Source organism: Calonectris borealis, chromosome W (assembly GCF_964195595.1).
Source record: "Calonectris borealis chromosome W, bCalBor7.hap1.2, whole genome shotgun sequence".
Classification (NCBI taxonomy): Eukaryota; Metazoa; Chordata; class Aves; order Procellariiformes; family Procellariidae; genus Calonectris; species Calonectris borealis.
The window spans coordinates 543,672-564,348 of record NC_134351.1 but is presented as its reverse complement, the minus strand read 5'-3'; the positions used below and the strand labels follow the sequence as shown (position 1 = coordinate 564,348).

Below are 20,677 nucleotides of genomic sequence, written 5' to 3'. Positions count from 1 at the left end.
GTCACACCGTCAGAGGCCCAGGCAAGGAGATCCTGTGCTGCCACCTTTCCTCAAAGGAGAGCACTGACAGACCAGACTGTAAGGACAACAGGAAGCATCCGTCCCTGCACAGCTCAACACAGAGCAGGAGAAGCAGGTCTGGATAAAGAGGTGGCACTGCTCAGCACTGTTGAGGCCACCCCTGCAGTACTGTGTCCAGTTCTGAGCATCCCAGTACAAGAGGGACATGGGCAAACTGGAGAGAGTCCAACAAAGGGCCACAAAAGATGATTAAGGGGCTGGAGCCCCTCTCCTACGAGGAAAGGCTGCAACTGTTCAGCCTGGAGAAGAGAAGGCTCAGGGAGTCTTACCGACGTGTATAAATGCCTCAAGGGAGGGTATAAAGAAGAGAGGACCAGGCTCTTTCCAGTGATACCCTGTGACAGGACCAGAGGCAATGGGCACCAACTGAAACTCGGGAGGTTCCCTCTGAACATCAGGACACACTCTTTCACTGTGAGGGTGACTTCAGCACTGGCACAGGCTGCCCAGGGAGGTGGTGGAGTCTCCCTCCTTGGAGATATTCAAAAGCCATCTGGACACGGTCCTGGGCAACCAGTCCTAGGTGACCCTGCTTGAGCAGGGGGTTGGACAAGGTGACCTCCAGAGGTCCCTTCTAACCTCAACCATTCTGTGAAATGGAGAATAGATGAGGAGATGAATTAGTCAGCTGCGTGTTTTTCCACAAAGTAACTGCGTTCGTGCAGATGATCTGTCAAACACGCGGGTCATCACAAGGCGCGAAAGGTCCCAGGCCAGCTAAAGGTCCGTCCCAGCTTTAAACCCCACGGAGCAGGGCCGGCCCCACCGGGCAGAGCCGTACCCCGAGCGCGGGCCCGCGGCCGCCGGCTCCGGGCGGCGTCCAGCAGGCGGCGCCCTCGGCCCACAGATGCGCGCCCCGGGCCCGCGGAGCGGGGCGGGGTGGGTGGGAGGGGCTGCGGCCGGGCGGGCGGGCGGGAGGGGCGGGGCGGGGCGGGCGGGAGGGGCTGCAGCGGGGCGGGGCGGGAGGGGCTGCGGCGGGGCCGGGCCGGGCGGGGCGGGCCGGGGCGGGCGGGAGGGGCTGCAGCTGGGCGGGCGGGAGGGGCTGTGGCGGGGCCGGGGCAGGCGGGGCGGGCCGGGGCGGGCGGGAGGGGCTGCAGCGGGGCGGGGCGGGAGGGGCGGGGCGGACGGGAGGGGCTGCGGCGGGGCCGGGCCGGGCCGGGCGGGGCGGGCCTGGGCGGGTGGGAGGGGCTGCAGCGGGGCGGGGAGGGAGGGGCTGCGGCGGGGCGAGGCGGGGCGGGGAGGGGCGGGCGGGAGGGGCTGCAGCGGGGCCGGGCGGGGCGGGGCGGGGCGGACGGGAAGGGCCGTGACGGGGGCGGGCGGCCCGCACAGCTTGGCCACGTGCCGGTGCCCCCGGCCCCGGTGCCCGGCCGGCAGGCCCTTGCGGGAGCGCTCCGCTGCAAGGGGAGCCCCGGGGCTGCGTCTCTTTGTCACGGTGTCCCCAGCGGTGCCGGTGACCTCAGGTACGGGGAGAGCTGGGCGTCCAGGCTGTTCACCGGGAGACCCCGCGCCGGCGGGGCGTTACCCGGGCCGGTGCACGGCAGCTCCGCCGCCGCCTCCCCGTCGCACCAGGGAAGCAGCCGCTGCTCCTGCGGCGGTGTGGGGCGGGCGCCGTGGGGAGCGCGGCGTGCCTGCAGCAGGGCATGGTGGGCTGCTTCATCACGCGCCGCCTTTTCTTGCCAAAATTGGTGGCGTACCATGTGTATGAGGTGGGGAGCTACTGCCCAGAAGCACGTATGGCATTGACACGTAATGCTTGCCCCGTTAATCTCTCATCTGTGCCCAGTTATGCGATTCTAATTCCGCTTTTAATTTCCTTTTGTAGCAGTTCAATGCTGACTTATTCCCAGAGAAGTAGTAAACTGAGGTGAGGACTAATTAATGTCCAAATGCAGACTCTGTAGCCCTCTCATTCAACCCTGCAGGTCTTCTCAGACAAAACTGTGGAGAAAAAGGCACTATAGTGCCAACTGGGTATTAAGTCAATTAAACTACTAGTGATTACCTGCACACTTCATCTTAGATACTCTGAAGTCCAGGGCAAATCCCGTTTATCTCAGTGGACATCCCAACCTATGCCAGCCAAAGGGAATACCCAGTGTATTTAATTGCTGTCCCAGGATCTTTATAACTTAAAAATGTTTATTCTTTTCAATTTTGCCTTTCTCTTTTTGTCCCTGTTTGCCACCTTGCCCAAAGAAAATGCAGAGTCTTGCCAGGAGTTAGGATTCGCACTTCAGAAAAATCCCCCTGCTCATGTGGTGTGCCAAGTCTTTCCTACCCTCCCTCCAAGGCCCTCTTCCCTCCTGGATGAGGGATCTGTGAAAAAGGCCATGTGAGAAAGCTCATGTGCAGTCTGGGTTCTGCTATCAAGTGGTTTGACTTTGGCTCAATGCAGGGCCAGGCTGGGACAGCTATACCTAAGTGCTTTGCCAGGACACCCAGAAGGAAAGCTGCTCAGAAAGACAATAGATAGGAGCAATCCCTAGACGAGCAGGAGAAGCAGGAGACGGTTCTTTCTGGGGTGGAGTGGAGGGCAGGCTCTCAGTTCCCCAGCGAGGTACCGATTACCCACGTTACACAGTGTGCAGCAGCTCAGCCAGCGCCACATACCTGCAGGGATACTAGGCCATCCCCAGAAAGCTTTGCTCACACATTTGAGTCAACCTTCCCCTGCCCAACCTTGGCAGTGATGAAGGCAGAGTGGAGGAAGGAGTTGAGCAAAATAAGAGGGGCACCACAAAAAGGTGCTTGGGAAGCTGGCTTTAGTCTTCGTGTGGCCAAAGTCACTAGAGTGAATATGTGTGTGTGTTATACACCCAAGAAATAAAAGAGAAGAAGCCTGGCCCAGAAGCCAAAGCATTATCTGAAGATTCGAGACGTCTTTGTACAGACTCCAGGTGGGACGTTAAGCACAGGCATCTACTGCTGTTAGCACCCTTGGCCTCCAGCTCTGGAACTGGAGTAGTACGGGGTCTCTCACAGAGCATGTGTCGTGTGTGCCAGGCATGTGTGGATGGCTCACGCTGCCCGAAGGGGTCTCAAATGGCACGAGGGGCATGAGGTAACTCAGTCATGTCTGAGCTTGGGTGAGTCATGTTTCTCTGCACCTCAGTTTCTCTGCATGTAAAATGGGACTCCCCTATCCCACAGAGGCAGAATCAAATAAACTGGGAGGGTATTTGTTAGGATGTTTTGGGGAAGGGATGGGGGATCAGCAAGTTTATGACCGGTTCATCATAAGCTATGAAGCCATGAACAACTGCAGGTTTGCCTGCCATACAAGCCACCCTGGTTTTGAGTCATGCTGCAGCCAGCAGAGGCATTTGAGCAAGAACAAGCTGCTGGTGAGCCAGACTTCCTGAGGAGCCCTTTGTTTAAAAGCACTGATTAAAACTAGCATCTCTTCGTTGACGTTCTGAATTCGCCCAGAGCCCTGCCTCTTACTCCCTGCACCTGCCTCTTCACTGAGGTGGAGGCAAAGGAGGGATATCGGACCCACCTGCGCTGGTCAGCAGCTGGAACACCAGCCTCTTTGTCTTCCCCACACTCCCTTCTCTATCAGTGCCCAAAGCTTCAGTCTTCTCTCTTCTTCCCTCCATCCAAATTTCTGCTGCCTTCGTTTAAACTCTCTCCTGAATGTCTTGCCTAGCTGACTTTAACTTTTCTACACAGAACCAAACATTTCAGAGCTGATTTCACAGTTCTTAGTGGTGCAGAAATGTCATATGACAGAGAGATGACTGCCAAATGTCAGCCAATTTTCACATCATGGATTGGCAGAACACAGAGATGCTCGGAGAGAGGAGACACAATATTCATTCTACCAGAAAAACTGGTTATGTTGTCAGAGTGACCAGCATCCTCACTTTTCCAAAAGAACGAAAGCATCCAGCTTTTCGTTCTGCTGTCTTTTGTTTGGTTTATTCCACCATTTTTTTCTATGGTAGGATTTTGTAAATGAGTACTCTGTGGTTGACAAACTATTGAAGGAAGTTGATAGAAGTCCCAAGGTTATAAGCCATGGCATCAGTGACACAGGAAGATGCTGAACCTGAGTGTCCAGCCCAAAAAGACTGTAGCTGAAGGGAAAACCCTTGAATTAATGTCTGTTGGAGTTGGACTTCATAGTATGTCCCGACAGACTGAACCGAAACAAGACATAGCCAGGAGCTTTGAACAAATACTTGAGATTTTTCAGTAGTAAGTAACTAAATGTTCTTACTGGAAAACCCCAGGTGTAGCTGAGGCAGCTGGAAAGAAGATCCTTCAACTGTCCGTCTCGCCTGCGGACATGAACATGTCCTCGACAGAGGAAGGGAACAGTATTGCCCCCAACCCCAACAGCTCATAACAGAAATTTAAACTGTGACTGGGCGTTTTCATCTCACAGGGGCTGTGACCCATCGTGGCTGGGGAGCAAATGCAGCAGCCGCCCCGCTGCTCCAGAGGGGATGACACTGGGGGTATTCTCAGGTAATAACCTATGTAGCTGCTTCTCCTGACCCCATCCCGTAGGGACTGAGGGTCAGTCCTGGACAGAGAGCCAGTCTCGCTCCACTGGAAAGCAGCTGAGCTGAACTCCATGTCAAAACTCTCCTTGGCTTAAATAGGTCAGAAACTTTGCTAGTCTTCTTGAATACTTACAGGATTTTGAACAGGGGTGGGAAGGAAGAGAGATTAGAATACATTTTCTGCTGGGAAGTGGTGCCATTGAGACCGAGTTTCATGATGGCATTTTCCTGGTAATTATTAATTCAGAGATCTTCAAAGCTGTTTATAGTAATTGTCTTCTCTCTTGCATAGCTCATGCTACCGACCTGTGCAAAACTCTCCACACCACTTCTGTATGTTAAGCCTGGGATTTCTGGTCTGGGCAAAGACAGCTAGGCCTAATGGAAAGACTTCTCATGAAAAACAGTCTACCTCTCCGCATTTCACATCTTAATGAGAAATCACCCAGGATTAACATCATTTGCCAGTGGAGACATTGCTACAGATGAAGCAGATGCAGAGATGGTAATTTGATTTTACTTTTCCAGAACTTTGAAACAAATGCAGAGTGGACAATTTAATGGTCTGCATAATATAAAGAAATGTATATCCACCCCTCCGCTCCCCTATTGAAAAATAGGAAGCTCAGAGTGGTCATATGGGATTTACCTGGGAATGAACTAGGCTTTCCAAACACAGCTGGGGTCCTAGTTCAGCCTGTTCACCCAGTGAAATGCAACAGGGAAGGAAAGGCGAAAGAGCTCCTCAGCGTCTGACACTGGGTGCCCTCCTCAAGGCCCATTTGTCTATGGGAGAGTCCAGTTTGACTGGTAGCAGACACAACTTGTCTTGCCTCCCATTCCCTCCTCACTAGTCATTTGCCCTGTGTTGAGAAGGGAGGTGCAGCACCCCCAGGAGCAGGGATCTGTGCCCATACGAGCGTAGCAAGGATTCATCTCCGTGTAGCAATGCCTCCCAGGAGTCTCCTGGGCAGCCCTTGCCAACTGCCCCATATTCAGCACACTGAGCGAAGACCAAGTTACTCTTGGGAAAACTCTTAAGAAGTATTGACAGCTTCACGCACCAAAGCCTACACACTTCTGTGCCTAGCCACGACCGCTGACAAACCCTGTCCTACAAGTCCAGCTCTCCCAGAAGGTGGTATGCCATGGTTAGCATAACAACGTTCACTGTCTGCAACTGTCTCATTGCAAAGGAGTAAATTTCTTAATATTTTCACCAATATTTTATTGGTATTATTCTTCCTCAGAACTTCAGATGTTGCAAAGAAGTCAAATATAGACACTAAAAATACTATCTTGCTAATACAGTTTAAGTAAAAGAAGAAATAGATCACTCAGAAAAGGCCAGGCTAATAGCCTTAGCAAAGTTAGAGTAAAGAAGTGGTTAAGGATCTAGATGATTTAATCCAGTTTTAAGAAAAGGTTTTACAGTGAGCAATTAGATGCTGTTTAAGGAATTAATCACTAATGGGTCATTAACTCTGACTGCTATTGTACAGTTAACAAGCTGAGGCAGGATTATTAGACTCAGCACCCAATTAAGAAGAAGAAGATATTTACAACAAAATGAACAAATGAGCTTTTAAAATGGAATGGCACAATCTGAGAGAAAGTGTAGGAACACAAAAAACTAGACAAGGTACAAGAAAAATATGAGTTTGCATATGCCTCTGTTCCTTTATTTGTTTGAAAAATATTTACCTGTCTGTGCCCGTTTATGTTTAGCTGGTTAAAATACTTATTTTTAGCAACAAACTCATAGCTTTCCTTGAAGGACATGCCTGCAGACAGTTTATCTGTTACAGGGTTCACATGTACAACGTATAACAAAAGACCTGCTTAATATGTCAATAAAAGAATAATCATCATAGCTTGACATAATCTTTCGGGTTTTGCTTGCAGGTGTTGGATCAGGAGCTTAATAAAAGCGAACAGGTGCCTTCAGCTGCTATTTCTGCTGTCCCGTCATTGTGGTGTTATCTACTGTAAGTCTTCGACTATCTCAAGTAACCAAGCGTCAGTGCTGGTTACAGCGCTGATCAAAAAGGCAGGGGGGGTCTCTCCAACGGCTTCACAGGGTGCAGAATAACCAGAGGCAACGGGGGGGAGGGTAGTAGGGTTAAAATGTGGAAGAGCACCACCAAAATCTTGGGGAGTTGCTTGTAATGATGAGCAATAAGCACAGCTAAGAGCTTCTGGGCAACAGTTAAATGTGCTCACATGCAGGAGGGTTTTCAGCATCAGAGCTGCAGCTGGACTGCAGCCAAGTAATGACAAGTGGGATTGTTCCTACCCCCGAGGAGGAAGAGTGTGCAGAGCCTGTGCAGTCATTTGTTAGTGTGTGTCCACTACTGATGCAGCCCAGGGTGTGCAAGCACACCAAGAGACATCCTTCCCTCGCAGCCACCAGAGATGTCCATTCTTGCAAGCCCAGCCTCCTTGTGATGCAAACAAAGCTCACCTGTGAAAGGAGCACTGGAGTAAGACCTAAAAACTGAAGCGATAGAGTTTTTGTTCTCCCCTCCCCCCCAGAAGTTTACGCAGGTCTCCTTACTAGAAGTTAGCAAATTATTTCCCTGGTCCCAACAGCGACAGCACTTTCTTCTCCTGACAGCACAGCACTTTCTTCGCCAAGGAAGCAAAGAGCTGTGTGCTGGGAGGCTGGGCACCACCACGGACACACACACAGTGGCACTGACAGGTCCAGAGCCCAACAGGAGGGTCTGGCCCCAGCAGGGACCACTCACTGGTTCTCCCTGCACCCCCTGGACCAGCACAGCTCAGGGAAGGGAAGCCAGGGCCTGGGCACAGCATGTGCTCTGGTAGAGAGAGGCAGGTTGGACCTGCAGGGAGGCCGGGGAGAGAGGAGAAGGCGTTTCAGAACAGAAGGATTCCTATTATTATCTGTAAAAGCAGCTCTCCAGACAATAGATGGGGGCTGCTGTGGAGAAGGCTGTGAAGGGATGTTTAGAAACTGCTAAGGTTAAAAAGCTCTCTGAAGTAAAGCTGAACAAAGCTGACATACTTGTTTCTGACAGGACTCTTAAAAGATACGCACCGATTGTGAAAATATAATTAGACGCCAGCCTTTGTCTGGCCACAACGAGTGGGAAATGGTGAAAGGAGAGGTCTCCCAGTTTGTATTGAATCATCCCCAGGACACAATGAGGGCGCTTGTGCATCCTTCTCTCTTCGCTAATGAGAAATGTTAATTGCCACAACCTCCAGAGTGTGTAGAGCACCCCATGCCCAGTGGAGGAGAAGGGGTGTTTCATTACAGCTTCTCAGCCCCATTACAGGCAGTAACGGAGATAATGGAAAATAAAGATGCCGCAGTTTTAGTTTCAGCAGCTTGGCGGTGGGCACTGGGTAGGCGGGGGAGCAAGCACGGTGCAGCGCCATGCCAGCCTCCAGGGGCTGCACTGGGCAGCCGCACTGGGCAGGATGCACCCAGCGGGCCCCCGCCGACAGTTGGGCATCCAGTCAGCTACCGCCCATCTACCCCCATGGGCAGCTGGGCTGTGGGGGCATGGGGCCCTGCAGCACCTGCCAATCCCCTTCTCTGAGCAGGCAGCAAGGGCCAGGGGACTGGCACCGACCCCAGCCCGCTGGCGCAGGGGTGGGCAAAGCCCATCCGAACCCAGGGCTGCCCCCCAAGGGCAGCTGTGGGAGTGCTGCGCCTGGCCCACGGAATGCCAGGGCTCTGGCCCCTCCTTGCCAAGCGGGGAGCCTCTAGCTGGGTGCGCTCCCCACCGTGGGGCTGCAGCCCCCAGCCTTCGGTGCTCGCAGCCAGTTTGGGCAGGGTCCTGCTGCTGGAGGGGGAGGGAGGAGGGCCCACGGCCAGGCCTGTCCCACCCCTCTGCGCATCACAGGCAGTGGAGGGTCCGGCCCGAGCAGCCCACTCACGTGCAGAAACACGATGCACAGCCTTCACGCAGTGCGTGCCATTTAACGGTGCAAAACAGAAGACCCTCCCCAGGTAATGCAGGCCTTGGTTCCCAGCCACCTTACACAGCTCTTCGCCCTACTGCAGCTTTTATTGCAACTAAAGCGTCCAGCCAAGGTGGGAGAGCGAAAGAGATTTTTTTCCTAAGCTATGATCAGGCCCGTAACTCTGCAGGGCATGTGGAAAAGGGAATTAAGAGGACCACAAAATACAAAGCAAGTTGGGGCGTGGGGGAAAGGCTGGTGCAAGGGACAGCCGCCCTCCTTTGCCTGGCCGTGCGGGGGACCCAAAGCAGGGCAAGGGTGTCCCTTGGTCGTCCCAGGACCAGCCTTCCCCATGGGTTTCTCCCAGGTGCTGAAGAGGGAGTTCAGATTGTCTGCCAGGGTTTGCCGATGGACTGGATGTGCTCCTTGGCCTTCATCCGCAAGGCAGCAATGCTGTTGTTGCGCGGGTCTGCCTCATCCAAGGGGAACTTGTCCACGAAGGTGGCCCCACACTGGTAAGGTGGCGGTGGCCCCATGGCCCCCAGGGGCTGCAGCGCATGGGTCACTGCCGGAGAGTTCAGGAAGGGCGGTGGCGTGTAGCTGCCAGGCAGGCTCTGCGGCGAGGCCACAAAGCCGGGCAGGGTCTGCAGGGCTGTGCCGCTGGGCACAGGCGGGCTGAGCCATGTCTCCAGGGGCAGGCTGCTGCTGAGAGGACCCATGGGTGTTGCCTGCGGTGAGCGGTTGAAGGAGAGGATGGGTGAGTCCTGCAGCTTCATAGAGGTCACCTCCAGCTTCTCTTGCCGCCGCCACTTGGCCCGTCTGTTCTGAAACCACACCTGCAAGCACAGCCGCGTTAGCCGGGCCACAGGGCGGCACGGCAGCGCTGCTGCCCCACGGAGTGCAGGGGCCCTCCCCAGGCTGCAGCGGCGCACACGAAATGGAGCCAGTGAAAAACAGGGAGCAGCAGGCAGGGGCAGGAGTGGGTTCAGCCGCGCTTCCCCCGCGGGCTCGGCAGACCCGCAGCCCCTCGCTCGGTGGAGAGCAGCAACACGGGAAAGCAGCGCAGCGAGAGCCCCGCGGCGGAGCCGGCCCGCCCTGCCCGCCCGCCCGGCTCGGCCGCCCGCTAGCCGCCGCCCCGGCGCACAGCGGCTCCGGCCGCCCCGGGCCGGGGCCCGCCAGTCAAAGGGCAGCTGCGCTGACGACGTGGCCAGCGGCCGGTCCGGGCGGAGCGGCCGGTCCGCGGCCCGACGCCGCGGCTGCCGAACGGAAAACGGCCTCGGGCTCCGCGGTGTCCTGCCGGCCGGGCCGGGCCGGGGCCGCCGCGTCGGGGCCGTGCGGACGGCGCCAGCTGCAGGCGCGCCCGGCGCTCCAGCAGTGCCCCGTGGGGCCGCTCAGCCACGCACCGGCCGGGGCTAGCGGGGCCGGGGCCGGGTGCGGGTCCCGCGGAACGAGGCAGCGAGGCCGTCCGCGCGCCGGGGCGGTGCTGCTCCGGCCGCCGGGAGCGCGGGTCCACGCCGAGCCGGGGGCTCCCGGCGCCGGGAACGCGGGGCTGCGCCGGGCCGGGCCGGGCCGGGCCGGGCCGCGCCGTGCCTGGAGCCCCCGGCGCCGGGAACGCGGGGCTGCGCCGAGCCAAGCCGGGCCGGGCCGGGCCGGGCCGTGCTACGTGGGAACGTGGCGCCGGGCTGAGGCGGGCGCTGCCGGCGGCGGAGCGCGGGGCCGGGACGGCGGGGCGGGGGCGGGCGTTACCTGGACGCGGACCTCGGGGAGGTTGACCTTCATGGCGAGCTCCTCGCGGCTATACACGTCGGGGTAGTGGGACTTCTCGAAGGCGCGCTCCAGCTCGTGGAGCTGGTACGTGGTGAAGGTGGTGCGGTTCCGCCGGTGCTTCTTCTTGGGCTGCTCCTCGTCCGACGGCTTCCCCTCGCCGCTGCTGCCGGCGGGCAGCTCGGGGCTGGCGCTGCCGGGGCAGTACGGCTCTGGGAGGGGAAGACAGGCGGGTCACCGGGAGGGCGATCGCCCCGCGGGGCCCGCCCGAGGGCGCGGAGGAGAGCCGCCCGCCCGCCCGCGACCCGGCGCCTCTCGCCCGCCGCGCTCACCTTGGAAGCGCTCGGCGCGGCCCTGCGGCTCGGCCGGCGGTGGCTCCCCGGGCATCTTGGGAAGGCAGTGCCGGGGACCCCGCCTGTCCGCCTCCTTGGCGCTGCCGGCGCTGCCGTCGGGCGGGAAGGGGCCCAGCAGGCCGTCCTCCTTGGTGAACCCCAGGATGGCCTCGATGCTGTGCAGCCTCGACGGGTTCCCCCCGGGGCTCCGCGCCGCCTGAGCGGACAGCGAGAAGGCGCCCTCGGCCATGGCGAGCGGGGCGCCGGGCGGGTGCATGGGGCGGCCGGCCCGGGGCCCCGGCGCGGCGCTGCGGTCCCGCCCGGCCCCGGGGCGGCGCGGGCAGCTCTGGCACGGCGCCGCCCGGCGGGCTGGCCTCCTTGGGGCGGGGGAGGAGTGCCGGGGGGCGGTGGGCGAAAGGGAAGGCGAGGCCCCCGCGCCGCTCCGGCATGGCAGGGGAGGCAGGGCATCCCCAGGGCCCCGCCGGCAGCGCCCGCTGCCCCCCCGCCGCCCGCCGGCCGCCCCGCCCCGCCGGCCCCGGCCCCGGCCCCGGCCCCGGCCCCAGACGGCGCCGGGCGATGCCATCCGGGGCCCTCGAGGCGGGGCGGGCCGGTCCCCGGCGGCTGCCGGGGGCTGGCCCAGCCGGGCGCCCCGCCGAGCCCCGCGACCGGAGCCCGGGGGCCCGGGGCCGCGCTGCCCGGGCCGAGCGCCGTCGGTAATCATCGTGGGACAGGCGGCTGCCGGGGCGCGGGGGGACCGACCCGGCACGGCAGTGCCCGGGACGGCGGGAGCCGCTTGCCGGGAGCGAGGCTCCACGGAGGGGCTGGGGAGGGGCGGGAGCCCCGGGGGGGGCCTGGGCGAGAGGACAGTGGGTACCCGGCTCAGTGCCCTGCGCTGTGCTGCGGGCTTTCGGAGCCTCTCCGAATCTCTCTCGCTTGACAGCTCCAGCCTACAGCCGTCCCAGGCATTTTTCAAGTGCATCCGTTTCATAGGTAGCCTCTCAAAAGATGACGTGCAGGAGGATGCCGTGGCACTGTTCTGTGTCAAATGCACAGGGTAAAAAGCACTGGGAGTAAAAGCTGATGCTCTGGTCCCCTGTCGGGATGCTTGCCCTGCGCCTGGCTGCCTTCAAAGCCAGGTTTACAGACCAAGTGAAAGTGCCTGCAGGCTTTTGGGGAGGATGGACTCTGGAGACATCCGAAGGAGCTGGGCTCAGCCTTTCAGCCTTCACAAGTCTGGGGAAAGCGCTAGGCAATATTTCTGAGGACATTTGCCAAGATGTCGGTATAGGACAGACCCTGTGAGAAGAACTGATTCTGTGATCCTGTCCTCCACGGCCGGGAGGCTAGACGGCAGGGCATGGCTTCATGGGAGATCTACAAAATGCTTTTGGAGGTAAGGGAGAGAGCCAAATCCCATACCTTGCTTTGTACTTGGCTTGGTGGAGGACATGGACTCAGCACAGTACTAACCAGGCAACAGCATCATGTCTCCTGCCTCCAACATACTCCTTCCTGCATCAATATTTTTCCTGCTTTTCTCTTTCTGTCACTTTATCACTTTTCATGCTAGCAGCTGCCAGTTCCTCTAAGGTACCAGACGTCTTTTGTCCTAGCTGTTTTAAGTGACAAACACAGTAACATCCAGAGTGGTTTTCAGCCTGCACTTAGCTTTGAAGATGCTTCCATTTCAAGCCTGAGGAGAGTGTATGTGAATGAAAAACACCACTGCTCCTTCTTCTTCCAGATATATTAGCTAGTCTAATAAAAGGTATGACCTCTCTCAACGAATTGCCATTTTTGCTTCCCCCTCTGCCCCAACAGGATGCATTTTGTGTAGATTTTTCCAGAGGAATCGCTTCAAAACAAAGATTGGCAGTGCTTGCCTCTGCCCCGTGCCCACACCTTTTTAAGGTTTACGGCCTGATGTCCCAAAGTTAATTCCTTTTAGAAGTGCTCAGCTTTTCCTGCTAGCTCCAGGTGAGGTTTGCCTTCACTGACTGCTTCTGGGGGTGGGGATCAGGGGCGAAAGAACTCAGCCATCCATTGGCAAAGAGGGAAGAGGCCACCAGAAGAGACAAGAAAAGGTTAGTGTGGCTTTTGTGCACAATATGAAAAGCAAGTCAATACCATTGTAGAGGCATTGGAGGGTACTCAAAGCAATCAGCCAGGGGCCATTGTGTTCCTTTAATCTACATGTGTATTTCCCAAGAACTCTATTAGTGAAGATGAATGAACTGTGCAATGTCCCTAATTTCTTCTAATTTGGAGCTGTGGTTTTATGGCACTCACAACCAGCACAAAACATGCCTGTCCCTCCAGGAGCCCTGGGCAAACTTGGGAATCGTTTTTGCTTGTTGTAGCAAAGAAAGCAAGGTGAGACGTAGGAGCAAAACCCCTTTAGCCAGACTCTGGTCTGGCAGTAAGTGCCATAAAGGGCACTGGGTCCTGGCACAGATGCTGCTTTTAGGGCATCTGTCAAAATTGTCAAATACAGGAACAGTACTCAATGTTTTTTTGCTGTTAATCACAATGCAAATGTACAGCAAAAAAACTTCCACCCCCAAAGCAGGGTACACATCCCACACAGTACACGAGAGACTTCCTCCCTAATAGAGAAGGATCCTCCTTCCTCAGCAGTAGATTAGAATCATAGAATCATAGAATAGTTTGGGTTGGAAGGGACCTTTAAAGGTCATCTAGTCCAACCCCCCTGGTGTGGGCAGGGACATCTTCAACTAGATCAGGTTGCTCAGAGCCCCGTCCAACCTGACCTTGAATGTTTCCAGGGATGGGGCATCTACCGCCTCTCTGGGCAACCTGTGCCAGGGTTTCACCACCATTATTACAGTTGTATTTGCTGTATGGAACTGCATTTGTCACTGTAGCATCCTTCTTGCAGGGGAGTGGAGTTGTCGAAAGAGGAAGCAACTCCCTTGGTCACAATCTGTAAAAATCTGGAAAAAAAAAAAAATGTAGCAGAGCAGAGACCAGCTCTGACTTTTCCAGCTCCAGATCTATCTTTTCTCTCTTGCCATGCTTAAGGCACAGACTGTGGTGCCCTGACACACACTTGAGGCATCACACAGCTCTGGGGAGGGAGGAAGTCTAATGATTCCTCTGATAATCAGAGAGTAACGCAGAGTTCAGGATGACAAAGAAAGGTAACTGTCTGAACATTTCCCTTTGGGTCTGCTGTACTGGCGGTTAGCTAAATCCCCTGCTGCCACAGGGTGCCCTGGGACGCGTGGCATACTAGAGACCTCATCGCGCTCCACAACTACCTGTAGTGAGGTGGGAGTTGGTCTCTTCTCCCAAGTAACTAGCAATAGGGCGAGAGGGAATGGCCTCAAGTTGTGCCAAGGGAGGTTTAGATTGGACATGAGGAGAAATTTCTTTACTGAAAGAGCGGTCAGGCCTTGGAACAGGCTGCCCAGGGAAGTGGTGGAGTCACCATCCCTGGAAGTATTTAAAAGATGTGTAGATGAGGCGCTTAGGGACATGGTTTAGTGGGTATGGTGGTGTTGGGTTGACGGTTGGACACGATGATCTTAGAGGTCTTTTCCAACCTTAATGATTCTATGATTCTATGATTCTAGTATGAAGCCTCAGAAATTGATACTGTGGTACATCACAGCTTCGCAAAGACCATTTACCTTTGGAAATTTACAGGGGCAATCAGGATCAAATTTGACAATATTAATTAGGGGATGAAATAGGTGGCATTTGTTACTTGCCTTTCCAAAAAATGGCCCCCATTCCATCACCTTTTTTAGGTTTTTGCAATGTATCATTACAACAATTACTGCTGAAATCATGTTTGGAAGCTAACAAAAATTCTCAAGATGGACAACCTCTAAAGCGCAGCTGTCTGCTATACCTCCTTCCTGTGCATGCATAGTGAAGGCTAAATGGGAATAGTTTTGATCCGATCCTGTTTGTGCTGTTGAGACATATGTATGGGACGTGGCTTCACACAATGAAATCAGCACCATAAAATGCCACAGATTCTTGCTTCCTTTCCTCCTGTCTTTTCTTTATGTCAAGCTGAAATAATTACTGCCTTGAAGGGCAGGCATTTGAAGCTGAAGTCACTCTGCAGGTGGGACATCACTCTCCAGACCATCACTCTCCAGTGATGTGCAGCAGGGAGCGCCTCCCTGAAAGATAAACAGGACTTGCAAGGTCAGACAGCAAATCGACAAGGGGCGGGGGGGGGCAAGGAAAAGGGGGAAATATTCACCCAGCGGGAACCTGTACCCTGCTGCAGTTTGCATACTCTGTATCATCCAACAGATTGTTAAAAAGTGGAAAAACTGGCTTTGCTTTTTTTCTCCCCAGAAGTTCCTAAGTGTGCAGTTGAAGAACCTTCTTGAAAGCACGATGTATGAGGAAGCTGTTGCCTTCTCCCGTCACTGCATCACTCATACCTTGGCAGTCACCTCCTGCTTTTTTTCTGGTGAGATTTTTCTTTATCATCTGCCCCTAGCAGAGTTGTTTGTGTTTTCTCCACCACTTACAGGGTGCTGTGTGGCATGCAGGAATCCTTCAGAGCGTGCTGAGCCGGCCCCCGTGCAGCACAGTGCCTGAGCCTCCATGAAGCGTGCTGCCCGCAGTGCCCGTCCTGGCTGTGGGCATGGAACCAGCCGTGGCTGCTCTGGCAGCGGGGCAGCCCTTTCTGGGTGGCGAGCAGTACGGGGCTGGTGCGAGGGCTCGGGCAGTTAGGCTCACCATGCTCAGCCATCCCTCCGGAGGGAGGGAGTGGAGGTTCATGCTGTAAGGCTATATTAATGCAATCCTTCTTTACTTGTTTTCCAATTAGCCTAATTGAATTCGGATTGCTTAAAAGTGGGCACTAGAGACATTTATCTTGATGGGATGACGGCCTTGAGCTCCAGCGATCCTATTAACTATAAGAACCCAAATCCCAGGTAGGGTCCGTCCAGCAGTAGCTCCCACGTGACCTAACGCTTTAATCTGCTCCTCTTCCGTGCAGCACACACACACGCACACAGAAACACACACACAGAGACATGTACACATACATGCACACATACATACACACATGTGCATAGGCGCATGCACATATGTACACATGCATTTGTGCACACATAGGCACACAAGTGCATCCCCATACACACACTCCAGCACACATTCACAGGCACACACATGCAGTGGCAGCCTTAGGAGAAAGGTTGTTTAGCGTAAGACGTAGGAGAAAGACCTCGGAGAAAGACCTTCGTTCCTTTTTCTTAAGAGTCGGGGCAGAGTCAGTGTCTGCCTGCCTGCCCGCCCTGCTCCAGGCTCTCCCACGATGTGTCCCCAGGGCTGAGCATCTAGAGAGCCGCATGCCTGGTGACATGTGCCCCATGTGGCCCTGCCACCTCCTACCCACGTGCCTCCGCAGGCCTGCAGCTGGTGTCTGAGGACAGGGACAGCCGGTGCTGGAGGGATGAGCCATGCAGGTGCTGGCAGGGAGCAGGGCAGCCACCTCCAGCGCGGTGAGGATCAGGCTGCTGCTGGGGGCAGGACAGATTTGCAGCTGTGCCCTGGCCATCACGCCGACCTGCATGGCGGGTCTCAGGGGGATTTGGGGCAACGGTGCTGGCCCCCCACGGGGCCGGGACCCACTGTGCCCCAGCACTCCTGTGCACAGCCCGATGCCAGCCCCAGGGCGGGTGCAAGCCCTGGCCCCAGCACCCCCGGGAAACTCCGTCTGTGCCTGGGAGCTCAGGACAGAAAACAGCACCTCCTGTGATGTAGCCCAGCTCTGCCACTCCAGACTGAGAGTTTTTAAGTCTCTGGCTCTAAAAATGGTGCCTAAGACAGCCCGCTCCCCTCCCAGCAGCAGATCAGCGTGGCTGTGGCCAGCGCCAGGGCTGCGGAGTGTCCCACGCTGTGGACGGGCAAGTGTCCCACTCCAGCCCGCAGCCACCTCCCAGCCCCACTTGCCTCTGCCAGCCCTGACATTTTTTTGGAATCTCATTAATCACTTGTTTGGTGATTCTGGCTGTACTTTCTTCTCTGACCCTTTAAACCATGAAAATGCTGATCCTATATGTGCTGACGAATTTAATTAGCTCCTTTAAACCTAGATGCTTTCAGTAAGATTTTCAGGATGTCCCTGAAATTCAAAGGTCGAAAGCCTTAGGCTTGTTTACTTAGGTGTTTTATAGATAAGACAATTCAGTCTGTAAATAACAGAACAGTGTGGAGACACCCACCAGATTTACACACATACAGAGGGAAATGCATTGATGCTCACAAACCAAAGGCCAGTTATGCTGAGCTGGCAACTATTTTAACTACTTTATGTAAAGACCTCCTAAAAGAGCCCACTTGTCTTTCCGCATAAATAATTAAATTCTGTGGTGACGTGTGAGAGAAGGATCCCAAGAGACAGGAATTGGATCAGAAGCCTTGGTGGTTTAGGCAGAGTGTTTGAGACTGAGTTAGCATTTGCTAGCTCTGATGCTTGATGAACACGCTGAAGATAGGTCTTCTCCACTAAAGAAATGACCTGTTACAATACAAGAGCCACTGACGTCCCTCTCTGAATGGACCAGGGCATCCTCTGGAAAAAACGAGGAAGGTAAACCTGGCAACTTCTGTGTTTCTTAAGTAAGACAGAAGTGAGCAAGAAGAAAAGGCAGATTTTCTTGGGACTACAATGGGGAAAATATTTGATAACAGGTTTTCAAACAAATCTATGCAGCTTATATTTGAATAGTGATTGCTGAAAGAGCTTTTCCAAGATGACCTCTTGTGTCCAAGAAGCCCCTCCGGAGGACAGGACCAACACCTGCCACCTCTCCCTGTCCCTGAGCTGGGAACTCCAGCGTCCCTGCCGGGGAGCCGCGGCCGGCAGCTCCCGACGGGACCGGGCGGTGTGCGGCACGCAGCCCGCAGGGCAGGCGGGGCCGGTGGCCGGTGCACCAGATGGCCAAGCCGGACTGCGGCGGGGAGGCAGGTCCAAGGCCAAGCTGGGAAGTCCGCCCACGGGCCAGGATGGGGCCCGGCGATCACCAGGCGGGGGTGATCACGAGGTCCCGCTGGCAGGTGCGGGTCTGCGCCGCGGCCAGGCACAGGGGTGGCTGTGGCCGCGCTGGAGACGGGCACAGCTGCAGCACCCTGCGGGCGGGACTGAAGGCCTGGTCCTGCGCCCAGCTGGAGGCCCAGGGCCCGCGGGCAGGGGGTGTGGGTGAAGGGCCACTGAGAAAATAAAAAGTTCTTTGGCCACCAGACTTGTAGGAGAAAAGTCTTTGTGGCAAAAAGAGTTAAAGCAGCCACTGAGGGTTGATTGCCCTTTGCCAGGGCTGATACAGTGGCCCAACAGGGCAGAGCTGTCTCGGACACCTGGGCCTACAGGCCCTTGCTGGCAGCAGGCATCACAGCAGCCTGGCGCAGGGAGGAGCTACATTAAAAAAAAAAAAAAGATCTGCGCATGTTAAAAACTGGAGCAAGACAAAAAGATCGGATGTTTTCTGTAGCTTCTGAAGGCCCCTTCTAACCTTTCTTGCCATCTAACCTTTCTGGCTTTCTTGCTTTCTTGTCTGGAGGGTTTTTCTGTTGAACAGCAAAGCGGAAATAGACCCCTCCGGGCCCACGCAAAAGGCAGCCTTCCCCCCGCTTCTCCGTTCCAGAGGGGGAGAGGCACACTCTTCTATTAGCAACACCACGGGAAAGGGCAGGCGGCGGTTGAAATGGACACGCTCCTCTAGGAATGACCTGGTCTCTCCTCACAGACGGCACCAGTGCCTCCCCCAGCTCCTCATCTGGGCAGCAGGAATAAAGGGGCTGGAGTGATCGGCAATGGGTTTGCCCTACAAGTTTATGATATTTTCACTTTTCATCTGATTTTTTAAATAAGCTAGACATCCAGAAAGTCATGATGCATCTACTGTTCTCCCCTCCAAGTAAACAGCAAGTGGAGGAAGCAAGAGGTCCACTTCTGTCAATGAAGACTGACACATCTCCCCACCTCTTTCCTAGTCGCCCTTCCTCAAATGTACCCCTGTCTCTTGCTGACAGCCCAGAGCAGGGTTTTGCCCAGAGCTCTCCTCCTCAATGCACCAAAGTGATGTAAGTGACCTGCATGTTTTACAGACCTGGGCCAGTATTTTTCGCGATGCTACAGATTCCCCAGAAGTCTGGAGGCGATTCCCTTCGAGTGACTTCTGGCTAGAGAGGAGCTGGAGATGTACGGTTCTTCCCCTATTGGCTCAGCAGCAGACAGGCCGACACACAAAATGAAGTAGAAACGAAGTCATACGCTCAAGACTCTTGAAGATTCCAATAATGATATGCTTCGGATCTGCGCTCCTGCCACCCAGAAATGTTGTAACAAACAAGAACATTTCAAGGTATGTGTGGGAGGCGTGTTTTTTAGAAAGTGTTTGCCTGTGTGCTCACCAGTACATGAGGGGAAAAATGGTGATCAGCTTGAAATGCTATAAAGGATTCTACTAGAAAATAGATAAAAGACATCATACAAATGAATGTATTTGCCCAGATTAATAAAACATGATCCATATATGATGAACACATAAAACTACACACTGCCCTCTCTGTCCTTGTGCAGCCGTGGAGGAGGGCACCATTATACCCATCGGCGATAATGGGCTTTTTAAAAGTGGCTAATTTTCTCTGGCCTTGCCCCATGTCGCAGCGCCTGTGCCAGTGCTGCAGTGGAAGGTGGTGGGGTGACCCTCCCTGGCAGTCCTGGCGCCCAGCAGCCTGCTGGAGCAGGAGAGAGGTGAACCTCCCTCCCTCCCTGCCCCTCCTCTCCGCCTCACTGCAGAGGTGGCTTTGCCAAAAAGGAGAATTTGTCCTCCTTTCTCAAGGGTCCGGCATGGCACAGGCTCAAATCCTCCCTAAGATTCTGCGTGTCTGCCTGCGCCTTGGCACCGCAGCTGTGTGGCTGTGGGTGACTGCCGTCCCCCGCCGCAGGGAGAGGGACCAGCCCAGGCGAGTGTGGGAAGGTGCTCTGCCCTGCTCAGCCACGGTGGGCTCCCTGCTGAAACCATGGTTTTACCAAGCGCGTGCTGTGGTGTCCCCACGGCAGTACTGCGCTCACCCGGGAGTTGCTTCTGAAGCTGCCGGCAGCCAGGCCCAGCGCAGCCATGCAGACCCGCAGCAGCAGCCAGCCTTGCTCCATCCGGGCCTGCAGCAGCCAGAGGGGTTAGCTGGGGCTGCCAGGTAGGATGACTAAGTCCTCTCACGGTGAGTGCGCCCAGGGAATGACCAACGGAGGCAATAAAGGTGTTTACAAGACATGGTTGACGTTGCGAGATACAAAGGCAGGTGTTTTTCCTGGGGACAGTGCTGGGGACACCCAGCTGTTTTCTGCAACCCCCAGCAGATCCTCCCTGTTGGTGATGGGACCTTCCAGAAAGCTGGTCCACTGGATCACCCAGCTTCTCTCAGCAAAGCACCGTAACTCACTGGGGCTGGGCCACCAGCCACCACCATTCTGTGGGGCTGGAGGACGTGACCCAACTCAGGCAAAGGGGACTCAGTACAGAGTGGATTTCACCTCTGGGGAGCCTGGTATTTGTATCTTTTGCACTTCACAGACCAATACCTGAGGCCAGGATTGAGGAAGAAAGAGTGAGAGAAAAGAGAAAGAGAGGAGAGAAGACAGAGGCGAGGAGAAGGGAGAGGGGAGGGGGAGGGAGGGGAAGGGAAGGGCAGGAAAGGGCAGGGAAAGGAAGGGAAGGGAGAAAAGAGAGACAAGGAGACAAAAGAGTGAAAAGACAGAAAGAGAAAAGGAAGGAAGGCAGGAGGGAGGGAGGCGGGAAGGGAGGGAGGGAGGGAGGGAGGGAGGGAGGGAGGGAGGGAGGGAAAGAGAGAAAGAAAGAAAAGAGACAAACCATACTTACTGCATTTATTCATTTAAAATGAATATTTTTACTTGATTGGGTGGAGACGGGGGGGGGAGAGAGAGAGACTTATAAACCTGTAGGAAGGTGCTACATGTGTGCATTTGCAAATTTCATTCACAGCCTAGCTCTTGGAGAACTTACAAAGTCCTTCATTTTATTTATAGAATATCTGAGC

General features: G+C 55.5%; 1 protein-coding gene across 2 annotated transcripts; it reads right to left on the bottom strand.

Moving 5' to 3' along the window:
- Positions 1–8,615: 8,615 nt before the first annotated feature.
- Positions 8,616–10,922, bottom strand: LOC142074814 (retinal homeobox protein Rx2). Of its 2 annotated transcripts, none has more exons than XM_075135692.1 (3): positions 10,622–10,922; positions 10,272–10,501; positions 8,616–9,361 (listed from the first exon to the last, which is right to left on the bottom strand). In XM_075135692.1, the coding sequence occupies exons 1-3, from the start codon at positions 10,896–10,898 to the stop codon at positions 8,909–8,911; spliced, it is 960 nt and encodes a 319-aa protein (XP_074991793.1). In that variant the 5' UTR covers positions 10,899–10,922; the 3' UTR covers positions 8,616–8,908. The 2 variants fall into 2 exon arrangements, with proteins under 2 accessions (XP_074991793.1, XP_074991792.1); XM_075135691.1 differs by having other exon boundaries at positions 8,696–9,361; positions 10,595–10,898.
- Positions 10,923–20,677: the final 9,755 nt, after the last annotated feature.